The sequence below is a fragment of the Schistocerca gregaria genome, chromosome X, assembly GCF_023897955.1.
Source record: "Schistocerca gregaria isolate iqSchGreg1 chromosome X, iqSchGreg1.2, whole genome shotgun sequence".
NCBI classification, from domain to species: domain Eukaryota; kingdom Metazoa; phylum Arthropoda; class Insecta; order Orthoptera; family Acrididae; genus Schistocerca; species Schistocerca gregaria.
In genome coordinates, this window is record NC_064931.1 from 385883756 (window position 1) to 385899319 (window position 15564).

Genomic DNA, 15564 nt, shown 5'->3' on the forward strand with positions numbered 1-15564 from the left:
GGCCAACGCCATTAGATGCAAAAACAAATGCATACGTTTGTGGAATTAACTGAACAACAAGAGTAAAACCGTCGAACTAAAAACATTTAGAAAAGAATCTGAATACATTGATACAATTTGTATAGCTACACTCTATCTTATTGGCAACAAAATTTTCGAAGACAGTGTGCCAGTGTATTACTTTTGTCGATTAGTTCTCATCATTTCCAATGTACCGGTACAGCTATGACTGATTTTTGTAAATAATATTTTTCCCTTGTAATTATAGTAATTTCCACATAAATTACAGGTTACCAGTTTTTTATTACCTCAAAGATTGCTATTCTTTTAAACATGTACCGGCACAAAAAAGAATGAGCGTTCTTTATATACGAGAAAATATAATTAAAAGTCGGATTCAAATACCTCCGAATTACTTTCGCTGCAGGACGCTACACTATGCACGAAACGATAGAGCCGTAGTAAACAAGCGCAAAATGTGAGACAACATACGAGCTGTGTACCTATGCCAGAGATTAGTTCCAGGAAAATTCCAGGAATGTAGACCTGACTGGCGCCTACGTCCGTGATCAGAGTTCACAGAAACAACCGAGTTAGTCTTACTCGCGCTGAGCATGCTGTTTGAACACATCCGCACTTCCATGCGTTTCATTGTAACTAATCGTAGCAAAAAGGATGGCTTTTGTCCCGATGCTTCAGAATAACATATAACCCTAGTCACAGAAGTATTGCACCAGCTAGCTAGTGAGATGTCGGTACTGACAACTTTGAGTTAAACGACCTTGAAATACGTCCCGTGGTTTTCCGATGAAAAGCCATCGTTACCCGAAGATGTCCTGATGAGTGGTATTACAGAATTAAAAGTCGAAGTAAACAGCAATGAATATAGTGCTAAGACGACTGGACTTGACTTTCTGTAACGATGAAACCAAATTGTGTACAAGAAATTAATAAGTCACCCTGTTTAAACGCCAACATTGGACGAAATTTACATTTGCCCAAAGATGACAGAATACTTATCGGTGCAGCTTTGTTTTACTATTTACTGTAGTTAAAACGAAATCCGTCCTCGACTCACTGTAGTTAAAACGAAATCCGCCCTCGTTGTTAGTAGACAGTATTTAAAAAGCCTTGCGCTTTCGCACATAATTTGAAATACTTAATGTAGAAACGACAGCCGTACAATTAAAATATGAACCGAAACATTTAATAAATAGTTCTCCATTAGCCAATCGAAGTTTCGATGCTGAAACAAGTATAACAAATAGTTGCACGTGAAGACAGTTTCAAAGTTCTGACAAAGTATTAATTCAGAGGACGCTGTCAAATATTATTATACCTATTTCTGTGAGTGATGACGCCCTAGATCACACAAGGAAACTGGAGTTATTTAACGTCGTAAAGCATGTTCCGTGTGTACAGCTGTAGTCCAGATCACGATGGTACGTTATTAAAATGGCGTACAACAGCCAGTTGAACTGGCAATTTCAGCGACTGAGGTCAACTGGCTGTTGTACGCATCGTCAACTTCAACTGATGGTGCTGTCTGAAGATGGCCTAATTATAGGCTAAAGCCGGTCATTTTAATAAAGAATCATCGCGATCTAGACTGTTTCTTCACTGGTTTTATGTTCACACAACAGGTAAAAAGCACGAAAACGGCATTCTTTGTCATGCTCCTGGAACACTATCAAACTAGGTAACGCATTTTCTATTCAGAAATGCCAATGAAACAGTCTTAAGAGCTATTCATACGTAATACTCCTTGAGATAAAACAGAAGCGTGCACTCGGGCAAACGAGTGCAGTCATAAAGTCTGTGCTATTCGATAATGCCGTTTTAAAAATGCTTTTGGTCAGACCACTAAATGTGTTATCTGACGTTGTGAATTCAGTGCACCAGTAGAGCGGTAAAATCCGTTGATTTTCTCGTGCCGTACACGTCATTGCGTTCCAACTATTATTGCCTGACCTCGCAGCTACCTTAGTGGGACGGAACTTAGCCTACTGTACGCACACACGTCTGAAGTTGTAATTCATTGCGTCAGTGTTACAAAAACTGTGTGCAAGTGAGCACACGTCTTTTCATCTGTACTGTACAAGTGTCCTAGACGCTCGAGGTTTTTTTTTATTTTTATTTTTATTTTTTTTTTTTACTAAGGTGGTGATATTCGTACACTTTTGACAGAACAATAATTGGGCGGAATTGAAATTTGATCAATTTCCGTAAGGCAGTTACACGGAATCTGATTACTTTACAGTGTGTAGAGCTCAGATAATAAAAGTACAGCAAAATAGCAGTTATATGTGATTATAAGTGTTACTTACGAAATACATTTGATTTGAGGTGGTTTCAAGGACGCAATAGTGACAAGATGTCGGTGTGACTAGCGTAGTGTGTCTTGGTAGATCACGAAGTGGCAAGTATAAACGCCTTCGTGGATATTTCGATTGTTCGTGCGGACTAAAGTTAGTGAGTGAATTAGTCAATCGCAGTGTGTATTGAAGATGGATAATGCTGGAGCAAGTGGATCTACGAGCCCTGTGAAGGATTTTACCGATAAATTTGGAAAAAATTTTGTTTTTCCGTACTGCGATGACGCTACAAAATACCAGACATTGGCAAAAATAGGTGAAGGAACATACGGAGAAGTTTTTCAAGCGCGACATAAGGATGATCCGAATAAATTTGTCGCACTGAAGAAAATTTTCGCGCCTAACGAAATGGAGGGATTTCCACTGACAGCACTGAGGGAAATAAAACTGCTGAAAACTCTGAAGCATGAAAATGTCATCGATTTAATTGAAGTTTGCCAAAGCCAAATTCTCCTGCACAATCGACGGGGATTCTCATTTTATTTGGTGCTCGAATTTTGTGAGTATGATTTAACTGATCTGCTGTGTAATTTGAAAGTACACATTAGTCTGGCAGATATTAAAAGAATAATACAGCAATTGTTAAATGGGTTGTATTTTATCCACATCAAGAGGGTAGTTCACAGAGATTTAAAGCCAAATAACATCCTTATTACAAAGGACGGTATCTTGAAGATAGCCGATTTTGGTTTAGCACGAGAATTTAGTGATACTGAATATGGACAGAAGCAGTGTTATACAAGTCCAGTTGTGGCATTGTGGTACCGGCCACCGGAGGTTCTGCTTGGAGCCCGTCACTATGGGTCAGCTGTTGACATGTGGGGTGCTGGCTGCCTTATGGGTCAGATGTGGCCACGGAGAGCAATTATGAGAGGCAACAGTGAGCAGGCACAGCTAATAATAATCTCAAAGTTTTGTGGTTCTATTAATCCTGAAGTTTGGCCTGGCGTACAATCACTTCCATTATACAACAAGATTGAGCTGCCACAGGGACAAAGACGCAAGGTGAAGCCCTGGCTAAGGCAATATGTAAATGATCCACATGCATGGGATCTCTTGGATAAACTGCTAGTCCTCGACCCATCAAAGCGGTACGATGCCAACTCCGCCCTCGACCACAATTTCTTCTGGACGGATCCTATGCCAAGTGATCTTACAAGGTTGTTGACCCAACATAAAGAAAGCAACTTCACGCGTGTAGCAGCAGCACTTCAATGTAAGGCTCGTAAGTTATAGGAGCAGCAGGAAAGGCTGCAAAGTCATTAATATATTGCATTAATAGACAGTGGACATCAAATTCTTGTGCCTTAAGAATCACACTTTCAATGGGCCTTATTGATAATTTTTCAGTTTTTCTTGTGTTAAATTGAAAATTTTTCTACAGGATTATGCTGATGCTGCCTGTTATGCAATAGTATCGGTACCTCAAAACTTCTGCCACACCTAAAAATCATACTTTCAAATATGTCTTATTCATAAACTTTCTTTTCTTCTTGTGTTTAGTTGTATATTAATTCTACAGGACTAGTCATTATTGTCTGTGATGCAATGGTAATTCAAAACATTTATTTCCTCTAGAGATCACACATTCAAATGTGCCTTATTCATAATTCTACAGTTCTTCTTTGGTGAAGTTGTTTGTTAATTCAACAGGACTATGCCATTATTGCCTGTGATATCCCTAGAAGTAAACCAAAGCTTTTATCTCAACCAACATTGGTCTTATACACTGTTCCTCAAGATCATAATTAACAAGTAATTCAGCTAGACTGTTGTCTGTAGTTTTGATGTAATGTAACTAGGATAAAATCAAGTGTTCATTGCAAGTGTTTTACATTCTCTGCTATCCATTTGATGGATTATTACACCAGTTTTACTGCGTTCTGTGACTGAAAGTTACTTAGAAATTTGTGCTGTGGTAGACACTCCAGTGCTATGTGCATTAATCATGAAGAGACAGGTGGTGCAGATTACAAATAAATGTTTTATTTCATTCTATGACTCAAAGCTACTTAGTAATTTGTGCTATGATAGACAATTCAGTGCTATGTGACTTTAGTCATGAAGAGACATGTGATGCAGATTACAAATAAATGTTTTATTTCATTCTATGACTGAAAGTTACTTGGAAATTTGTGCTATGATAGACAATTCAGTTCTATGTGACATTAGTCATGAAGAGACATGTGATGCAGATTACAAATGAATATAACTTCTGTATCGATAAAAGTTTGTTGGGACATAGATATCATGATACATTAGTCTTTTTATTTGCACTATATGTATTCTTAGTTGTCTACGACTATTGTTGTACACATTAAATGTCCAAAGAATACTTAATGTCTACCAGAGAATGTAATTTTCTTTATGTAGTAATATAATTGTCTTGTATCATTTTATTGTATGTCTGCTTTATTACTGGAAATGGTCATGAAGGAAATATGGAACTTTTCATAAACTGGTAAGAACTTGGCTGCCATGAAGTATATGGGTGTAAACTGGAAAGAAAGTAATTGAACTGAAAGTGAGGTGGTGCATTTGTCTGAACTTGAATTGTGTTCTGTCACTGGCTACTATGGAACAAATGTTGCACTTACAGACATCTCTCACCATGTTTGACTACCAGTCAGTGCATCAGAATACCACCACCTCATACAGAATAACATCTATTGTAATATATTGTTTAGACCGAAGAGTACTTTTGAATAACATTACATTTCAGGTGGAGTATCTTAAGAAAGTAAGCACTTTCACCTCTTCACTGTTATCCAAAAATATCTCCTTTGCCAGACTGAAAATGAAAGTATCACACTGACAGATGGTGTTCCTGGGTCCTACAGAACAATCAGTGAGATAGGTATGTAGCTAAACAGGAAAGCTAAACAGGAAGGGCAGCAGGCAGTGTTATTAGTTGTACTGAGATCTATTGTCTGTGTCTCATGTAATTATTCATTTTTGTAACACATTCTAAATTCCAGTATGAAGGTACCATTTTGTACTTTCCAACCTGAAGTTGACCAGTGTGGAAAGTATCAAGACATAAATGTGCAAGGATGACAATGGCCTTGCTGCAGTGGTAACACCAGTTCCTGTCAGATCACCGAAGTTAAATGCTGTTGGACTTGGATGGGAAACCATCCAGTCAGCCAAGTACTGTTGTCAAGCTGGGTGCACTCAGCTCTTTACTGAGGAGCTACTTGATCGAGAAGTAGCAGCTGTGGTCTCGTAAACTGACATACAGCCAGGAGAGCAGTGTGCTGACCACATGCCCCTCCGTGTTCGCATCCAGTGATGCCTGTGGGCTTAGAATGACACGGATGTCGGTCAGTACTGTTAGGCCTTCATGGCCTGTTTGGGTAGAGTTTATTTTAGTTTTTAAATGCGCAAGGACACTCTTATGAAGTGTTAGCTTTTCTAAGATATTGCATGGCTTATTTTCCACTTCCAAAGCATCCCATGTGACAAAACTGGAGCATAATTTAAATAACACTCCCTTTAATTGTTATGGGCAGTTGATATGTACACCCAGCATATTAAAAGCTGTAGTGTGGGAAGTCTTGCTGAAAATACAAAGAAATGCATCAGTAAACAGCAGTAATAGTCCATGCTCAGAGCTGTATAATTCAATTGTTGTTGCTGGTGTTGTTGCCATGGTTGTTGTTGTTGTCTTCAGTACAGAGACTGATTTGAGAAGCCTCTTCATCTCTGAATAACTACTGGAACCTACAGTCTTCTGAATCTGCTTAGTGTATTCATTTCTTGGTCTATGATTTTTACCTTCCACACTTCCCTCCAATACTAAACTGGTGATCCCCTGATCCCTCAGAACATGTTATATCAACAGATCCCTTTTTCTAGTCAAGTTGTGCCACAAATTCCTCTTCTATTCAGTACCTCCTCATTAGTTACATGATCTATGCATCAAATCTCTGTAGCACCACATTTCAAATGCTTCTATTTTCTTCTTGAGTACACTGTTTATCATCCATGTTTCACTTCCATACATGGCTACACTCTGTACAAATACTTTCAAAAAAGGCTTCCTGACACTTAAATCTATACTCCATGCTAACAAATTTCTCTTCTTCAGAAATGTATTCCTTGCCATAGCCAGTCTACATTTTATATCCTCTCTACTTTGACCATCATCAGTTATTTGGCTCCCCAAACACTAAAACTCATCTACTTCTTTAAGTGTCTCATTTCCTAATCTAATTCCCTCAGCAGCACTTGATTTAATTTGACTACATTCCATTCTCCTTGTTTTGCTTTTGTTGATGTTCATCTTATATCCTCATTTCAAGACAGTGTCCATTCCATTCAGCTGATCTTCCTTTGCTGTCTCTGACAGAATTACAATGTCGTCGGCAAACCTCAAAGTTTTTATTTCTTCTCCATGGATTTTAATTCCTACTCCATTTTTTGTTTCCTTTACTGCTTACTCAGTATATACAGATTGAATAACATTGGGGATAGGCTACAACCCTGTCTCACTCCCTTCTCAACCACTGCTTCCCTTTCATGCCCCTCAACTCTTATAACTGCCACCTGGTTTCTGTATAAATTGTACATAGCCCTTGCTCACTGTATTTTATACATGCCCCCTTCAGAATTTGAAAGGGAGTATTACAGTCAACATTGTCAAAAGCCTTTTCTAAGTTTACAAATGCTAGAAATGTAGGTTTGCCTTTCCTTTACCTACCTTCAAACATAAGTTGTAGGATCAGTATTGCCTCGTGTGTTCCAACATTCCCATAGAATCCAGGGTCCGCCTGCTTAGCTGGGTGGTAATGTGCTTGCCTCCCATGCAGCGGGTCCGGGTTTGATTCCTGGCTGGGTTGGAGATTTTCTCCTCTTGTGGTCTGGGTGTAGTGTTGCCCTCATAATCATTACATCCCCATCACCCACTCTCAAGTCACACCAATGTGGTATCAACTGAAATAAGACTTGCACTTGGCGGCCGAATTTCCCTGGATGGGGCCTCCTGGCCAACAATGTCACATGATCATTTCATTTTTTTTTTTTTATGGAACCCAAACTGATCTTCCCCAAGGTCAGCTTCTACCAGTTTTTCCATTTGTTTGTAAAGAATGTGTGTCAGTATTTTATAACCGTGACTTATTAAACTGATAGTTCAGTAATTTCCACACTTGTCAACACCTGCTTTCTTTGGGAGTGGAATTATTATACTCTTCTTGAAGTCTGAAGGTATTTTGCCTGTCTCATACATCTTGTCATCAGTCGAAAGAGTTTTGTCATGGCTGGCACTCCCAAGGCTATCAGTAGTTCCAATGGAATCTTGTCCACTCCTGGGGGCCTTGTTTTGGCTTAGGACTTTCACTGGTCTGTCAAATTCTTCACGAAATATCATATCTCCCATTTCATCTTCATCTACGTTCTCTTCCATTTTCATAATATTGCCCTCCAGTACATCGCCCTTGTGCAGGTACTCTATACTCCTTCCACCTTGCCTAGGACTGGTTTTCCATCTGATCTCTTGATATTAATATAGGTGGTTCTCTTTTCTCCTAAAGTCTCTTTAATTTTCCTGTAGGCAGTATCTATCTTACCCCTAGTGATATATGCTTCTATGCTTCTAAATCCTTACATTTGTCCTCTAGCCATCCCTGCTTATCCATTTTGCACTTCCTGTTGATCTCATTTTTGAGCTGTTTGTATTCATTTTTGCATGCTTCATTTACTGCACTTTTATATTTTCTTCTCTCATCAATTAAATCCAATATCTCTTCAGTTACCGAAGGATTTCTACTAGCCCTCGTCTTTTTACCTACATGATCTTCTGCTGTCTTCACTATTTCATCTCTCAAAGCTACCCATTCTTCTTCTACTGTATTTGTGTCTATTGTTCTTGTCACTTGTTCCCTAATACTCTATCTGAAACTCTCTACAACCTCTAGTTTATTCAGATCCCATCTTCTTAAATTCCTACCGTTTTTGCAGTTCTTTTCAGTTTTAATCCAGAGTTCATAACCAATAAATTCTAATCTGAATCCACATCTGCACCTGGAAATGTCTTACAGATTAAAACCTGGTTCCCGCATCTCTGTCTTACCATTATATAATCTATCTGAAACCTTCCAGTGTCTCCAGGCCTCTTCCACGTATACAACCTTCTTTCATGATCCTTAAATCAAATGTTAGCTATGATTAAGTTATGCTCTGCACAAAATTCTACCAGGCGGCTTCCTCTTTCATTCCTTACCCCTATTCCATATTCACCTACTACTTTTTCTTCTTTTCCGTTTCCTACAATCGAATCCCAGTCCCCCATGACTATTAAATTTTTGTCTCTTTTAACTATCTGAATAATTTCTTTTATTGCATCATACATTTCTTCAATCTCTTTATCATCTGAGGAGCTAGTTGGCATATAAACTTGTACTACTGCAGTAGGTGTGGGCTTCATGTCTATCTTGGCTACAATAATGGGTTCACTATGCTGTTTGTAGTAGCTTATCCACATTCCTTTTTTTTATTTCATTATTAAACTTATTCCTGCATTACTATTAATAGATTTTGTATTTATAACCCTGTATTCACCTGAGCAGAAGCCTTGTTCCTTCTGCCACTGAACTTCACTAATTCCCACTATATCTAACTTTAGCTTATCAATTTCCCTGTTTGATTTTCTAACCTACCTGCCCGATATCCCCAGATCAGTCAATTATACAGACTTACCCCTGCAACTACTGAAAAGGCTGCTGCACTTCTTCAGGAACCACACTCTTGTCCTACCTCTCAACAGATACTCCTCTGTTGTGATTGCACCTATGCTATGGCTATCTGTAATGCTGAGGCACACAAGCCTCCCCACCAATGGCAACATCCATCAAGGTGACCATCAATAGAGTAAAAGAGGTTACTGACAAGTGATAATCTTCCTGCAGATGGATTCGCAGATTCACTAATAAAGAGGCTTCAGAACGGTGCATTGTGTTGAGTCAATTAGTTCTGAACAAGTAATGATGCTCAAAGGTAATGAACACTTTAGGCATACTGCATAATGACATGCTATATATCTTATTACCAATGAACTGTTACAAACATGGGGAGGTGACAAAGCGACTGAAGTTAAAAACAATATGAAAAAGGTGCATGATATGTTTTAAAAGACTGATCCTTTTACAGTTACCTCAAGTCTACCACAGTTACAAAAGAAGACTAAAGTTAATTTCAGTCACCTGAAGGTCATGCCTTTTAAGCTAACTGCACAAGCAGGTACAGGCAGCAGCTATTTGCACTGCAACACGCAATGCAAAGCATAAATCATGTGTGAGTGATGCACTATACATCAACTTAAATTCAACAATTGGAATAAATAATAATTCCAACTGCATAAATATATTTTGTTTCATGACCTGTTTTGGCCACTAGGCTATTCTCAAGTTCTCAGGAATCATATAACCTGACTCTGCAGAAATGCAAGAAGTATCTCAGATTAAATAAAAGAGTAACAGCTATACATCATGTAAGTATGAATGATATTGCATTACAAATTGTAGATATGTCAAAGTAAAATGCTTATACATTCATATACATTTCACACGTTGATGATTTGTTATGCATCATTAATAATATTTATACAAATTATAACTGTTTGTTCTTGTACTTCTTTTTGTTTTTCTTTAATAGATCCTGACCTCTCGAGAATGGCCTAGTGGCTAAACCATTTGTAGAAAAAAATATTTACAGTATGCAACTGAAGCTTGTTATTTATGCATGTTGCTAACAATAATAGTAAAAACTGTGTGTCCAATATGCAGAAAATGCTGGACAAAATAACAATTAATTCAGTGTTCCCCCAGGCCATCTTACTCTGTGTGCCTGAAAGAATGTGCTATTTTTATCAGTGACCCTCCTCCTGTTCAAATTGTGGATGCCAAATATTAGCAGGGCTTCTCGATCTCTGACAGCAGCATGTGCTTTGCATTTCGCTTGGAGCACTATGTGCTTTGTCCCCATCATTGTCATTCTTGCTACTATTGTTAAACTGCTTGCCTAGAATTGAGGACCATATCCAAACAGTTATTTAGAAATTATGAACTACAGTTTTAAAATTATTTATTTTAATTTCAGTTTATTTGCTTTTAATTTGTGTATCAGCTCTGTGTTAACAAAAGGCTTATAAGCTTGTTGCTGTGTATTAACAATTATATATAAGACAATTTACATTCTTGGAGGTTATGGCTGATATTATTTATTACCATTTATTACCAGGCCTGTGTCATTCAGCACCCATGACTGGATAGACTGCAGCCTGATGGGTGGCCACAGGTTTGTAGTCCACAGGTAATATAGCTATGAAAGAGGACATGATATATGGTTAGCAAATATTGGTCTGTAATTATGCTGTTTAATCTCCTCAGGAGACAGTTTCTTGCACACCTGTTCAGCATATCCATTCCATGTGACTTTGTGATCTATTACAAAATGCAGTAGTTTCACAGTCTGTACCTCCAGATGTGTAGTTTTGCTGAGGCTGCATACCATACACTAACAAGGAGATGCCACGAGGTTGGGATCACAGATTTACTTCAAACTTTGTACACCTTTAGTAGGCCATTAAAATAACATATTGTGCAAATAGTAAGGTGCACTACTATGGCAATTCTAAGAAAATCACAAGAGAAATTTTATGCATCTATTATGAAATAGGTGTATCTGCGCATAGGTACTGGACATTAAAGTTCGTGGTGGTCAAGTAGTTAGAGGTTCAAGAATCAAAAGATGAACCCATATGAAATGATGGTTCAATTCCTGCTCAAAATTAATTTTTAATCTATTTTTTCATCATTGGTCATATTATTTAATTCATATGACATTTGAGAGGCAATATATTTTTTATAAAAGCCATGTGTATTTGTATTTGCATGAACTTTTAGTGAATTTCATATTATTTGACAAATAACTATTTTTAATTAACCCCTTACGACATACTGGATGAGATATGCCACATACCATTTCCCACATTGTGGAGCTCAGATTTGAAAATATATTTCATAAATGCATGTTGAGATAGATATGGTACACTATTAAGAATATATCTTAAACAGTGACTGCCCATCTGTAGAGAGAGTAAGGAGCTATGTAGTAAGAATGTTTGCTTTGTGCTGCAAGTTGTTTACATCAAGTTCGGTCATACAAAAAGTTTTATTTGACACAGTAAACATTTGAGTTCAAAGTTTATATAATTTCTAGGGGTGAAAGGACATCTGTGGATAATTTTAAGGATGTAAGCGTATATATTTGCCAATTAGAATGCATGTAATATTGAAAAATCAGTTTGTGACATGTGTGGCACAACATGCATTATTGGTAGCATAAAGAAAACATTCATCATAACCTAACTTTCATAGTAAAATATATCTTTTCTTGTCAGGTGTGTTAGTGCAATGACTGTAACAAAGTTTTACAGCTCTTCTGCCAAAATAAGAGCTATTGAGGATGGAAATGTTAGTGAAGACCCAGATATGTCAGATGACAAAATATTTTCTGCAAAACATTATTTTCAAAATGAAGATGTGCTTTGTTCAGAGTCAGATAGTGATGATGATATCAGACCTAAGAGCTATAACATAACAAAGAAAGAACTGTGATACCATGAACGGAATCAGAGTCAGAAGATAACAATGAGCTGAGGCTTACTGTTGATTGTAACGTTGATGATAATCATGTTGCAGATAGGGTTAGAGCAAAGCAATGAATTTCAAAGCCTTCTACTAAGGTGGAGAAACCTACAATACACTGGAAAGTAGGACACTTGATTGGAAAAGATGCAGAGGTAAAATTCACTGGTAATACTAATCTTCCAGAGGGAATATTGGACCTTGGCATTCCTTTGGAATATTGTCAGTATTTCTTTACTGAAGACAAGGTGCAGTACATAACCAAACAAACTAATTTGTATTGTGTACAAGGCCAGCCCAATAAAAGTGTAAATGTTAATGTATAAGAAATGGAACAATTTATTGGTATGACCATGCTTATGTCCATTTTTCAACTCCCAGCAACAAGACTTTATTGGTCTCAACATCTAGGTCACCCTGCTGTAACTGACATAATGTGCTGTAACCAATAGAAAAAAATAAAATGCATCATACACTTCTGTGATAACAGTAATCTAGTCCCCACTAGTGACCCCAACCATGACAAACTTTTCAAAATTTGTCCACTGCTAGACCAGTTGCGTGAAAGACTGTTGCGAGTACCAAGAGAGGATTTTTTAGCTGTGGATGAAGAGAGTATTCCAACCAAGTGCAGATATTCACTAAAACAATACAATCCTAGTAAACCACGTAAATGGGGGTTCAAAGCTTTTGTTCTTAGTGGGGTGTCAGAATTCAGCTACAATTGCAAAATTTTTGCTGGAGCTTAGAATAATGTTATAATACCTGGTGTTGTGGAACTAGGAGTTAGCAGCCATGTTGTTGTGCATCTTATGCAAACAGTCCCACGACATGTGAACCACAAGCTTTTTTTTTTGACAATTGGTTCACTAGTATACCTTCAGAAGTGCATTTGCATAAGGAAGGAATACAGTCATTAGGAACAGCGCATGTCAATCACGTACCAGGTTGCATGTTTGCTAATGAGGCAGAAATGAAGAAGAATGGCCGAGGTAGCATGTGGGAGAAGGTGGCAACAGTAGATGGCATATAACTGTCAGTAGTATCCTGATTTGGCAACAGAGTAGTCAACGCTTCGTCCACATATGTTGGATCCAAGCCAGAGGGTGTAAATAAGAAGCTTTTCAGAAAGGAAAAGAATTACAAAATGATACCTTGTCCATGCTCTATGATGATCTACAAGGGCTACATGGGTGGTGTCGATCTGTTAGATTCTATGCTTGGATATTACAGATTTCAAATCAGATAAAAAAAATGGTGCCTGCATAACAGTGAGATGTTGCTAATCTAGTTTGTGTTAATAACTGGCTACTATGGAGAAGGAGAAATACAGACTACATGCCCCTAGGGGATTTCAAGGTAGCAGTTACAGATGCCCTCTGTAAAAAGGGCAAAACATTATCCAAGAAACAAGATAGGCCAAGCAAGGAAGTCCAAAAACAGCTGGACAGTAAGAAGAAGAAATGTCCTCTGACCAATCTTCCACAGTGTCAGGTATGACAGAATGGCACAGATTACATGAAAGTATGGCTCGAAAACTGTGGTCAATGCAAGTATCCAGAGTACAATGGAAAATCCTACACAGCATGTCTGAAGTGCAGTGCACCTTTATGTTTCAATAAGGAGAGAAGCGGTTTCATGAAATTTTGTAATGGATAGACTAAATGATAAATAATCTTGCTTGATTTCTGATAAACACATAAATTAATGAACAGAAATTGTAATTATTTAAAAACATAAAGTTAGTTCTGCTAATGTATGTTTATAACTTGTATATTTTCAAAGTGTTTTCTCATCCAGCCTGAAACTAGTATCACAAAATCTTAATGATATCTGCATGCTGTCCCATATATGGCACAAACCCTTAAATCAAAACTAATGTATCACACATAATAGATATAATTTTAAGTATTTTTCCAGACATCAGGACACTGAAATTAACATGTGACTTTTTTTTCACAACAATAAAAAAGTCATGCAGTAAGGGGTTAAATTTATTTATTAGAACAAACATATTTATAACTATTGACAAATAAATGAAGAAATGCATAGAGTTTCCCTGAAAATGTATGCCTGTCATGATTTGTGAAATCCTTTACCATGCAATCTGGTGAAGTACCTGGAACTACTTTGCACCTTGACACTTCAAAGTGCAGACACAGAGGCAGGCTTAGATCATTTACAAAAATGAGAAAGGAGAGAGGAGTTGTGATGGAATCTTGTGGTGTGCCATGTTCGAACTTCTGTCCCAGCGGTCACTGCTCCTTGGAATGAAACAACCTGTTATCTGTTTTCTTAGCAGCACTGAAGGGTAGCTAGAACAGCACCTCCCATACCATAGCATTTTAATACTTTTAGTAAGGTCTTATTAGGAATGCAATCAAATGCTTTGCTCAAATCACACAGTGTGTGTGCCACCAACTTTCTCTCTTCGAATGCCAGCTTTATTTATTTATTGTAATAAGTTCACTACAACAGTAGCTGTAGACTTTCCCTTTCAAAACCATGTTGCACATGATGGAAGAGTCTGTTACTCGTACTAATGAAGAAGCTAACAGTGGAGTGACTGAAAGTTGCCTATAGTAAGGAGTTTTTTTAGTGATCATACTTGAAACCCTCAAATGCACTGAAGTGTCAAAGAAACTGGTATAGGCATGTGTATTCAAATCCAGAGACATGTAAACAGGCACAATATAACACTGTGGTCGGCAATGCCTATATAGGACAACAAGTGTCTGGTGAAGTTGTTAGATTGCTTACTGCTGTTACAATGGCAGGTTGTCAAGATTTAAGTGAGTTTGAATGTGGTGTTATAGTTGGTGCACGAGCGATGGGACACAGCATCTACGAGGCAGTGATGAAGTGGGGACTTTCCAGTATGAGCATTTCACAAGTGTACCGTGAATGTCAGGAATCTGACAAAACATCGAATCTCCAACATCACTGTGGCCAGAAAAAGATCCTGGAAGAAGGGAACCAATGGTGACTGAAGGGAATCATTCAATGTGACAGAAGTGCAACCCTTCCGCAAATTGCTGCAGATTTCAATGCTGGGCTATCAATAAGTGTCAGTGTACAAACCATTCAAGGAAACATCATCGATATGGGCTTTTGGAGTCAAAGGCCCACTCATGTCCCCTCAATTATTGCATGACACAAAGCTTTACAACACCGATACTGGACTGTTGACTGAAAACATGTTGCCTGGTAAGATGAGTCTCATTTCAAATTGTATTGAGCAGATGGATGTGTACAGGTATGTAGACAGCCTTATGAGTCCATGGAGCCCCCATGTCAGCAGGGGACTGTGCTGGTGGAGGCACTGTAATGGTGTGGGGTGTGTGCAGTTGGAGTGATGTGCGACTCCTGATACATCTAGATATGCCTCTGACAGGTGACACATGCATCCATTCATGTCCATTGTGTGTTCTAACAAACTTGACCAATTCCAGCAGGATCCCACATGTACAGAATTGCTACAGAATGGCTCCAGAAAACTGTTCTCAGTTTAAACACTTCCACTGGCCACCAAAGACTCCAGA

The 15564-nt window shown here is 38.0% G+C and overlaps 1 protein-coding gene across 1 annotated transcript; it reads left to right on the plus strand.

Moving 5' to 3' along the window:
• Positions 1-2396: 2396 nt before the first annotated feature.
• LOC126298079 (cyclin-dependent kinase 9-like) lies at positions 2397-11992 on the plus strand. The gene is made up of 3 exons (XM_049989397.1): positions 2397-3600; positions 11595-11628; positions 11776-11992. The coding sequence occupies exons 1-3, from the start codon at positions 2508-2510 to the stop codon at positions 11990-11992; spliced, it is 1344 nt and encodes a 447-aa protein (XP_049845354.1). The 5' UTR covers positions 2397-2507.
• The last annotated feature ends 3572 nt before the right edge of the window (positions 11993-15564 follow it).

Bases quoted from the DNA above. Each gene is read 5' to 3' on its own strand.
- LOC126298079 (XM_049989397.1), top strand. From the start codon at position 2,508: ATGGATAATGCTGGAGCAAGTGGATCTACGAGCCCTGTGAAGGATTTT. The intron at 3,601-11,594 runs GTAAGTTATAGG...TATAATTTCTAG, and splicing joins AGCACTTCAATGTAAGGCTC to GGGTGAAAGGACATCTGTGG. The intron at 11,629-11,775 runs GTAAGCGTATAT...TTTTCTTGTCAG, and splicing joins CTGTGGATAATTTTAAGGAT to GTGTGTTAGTGCAATGACTG.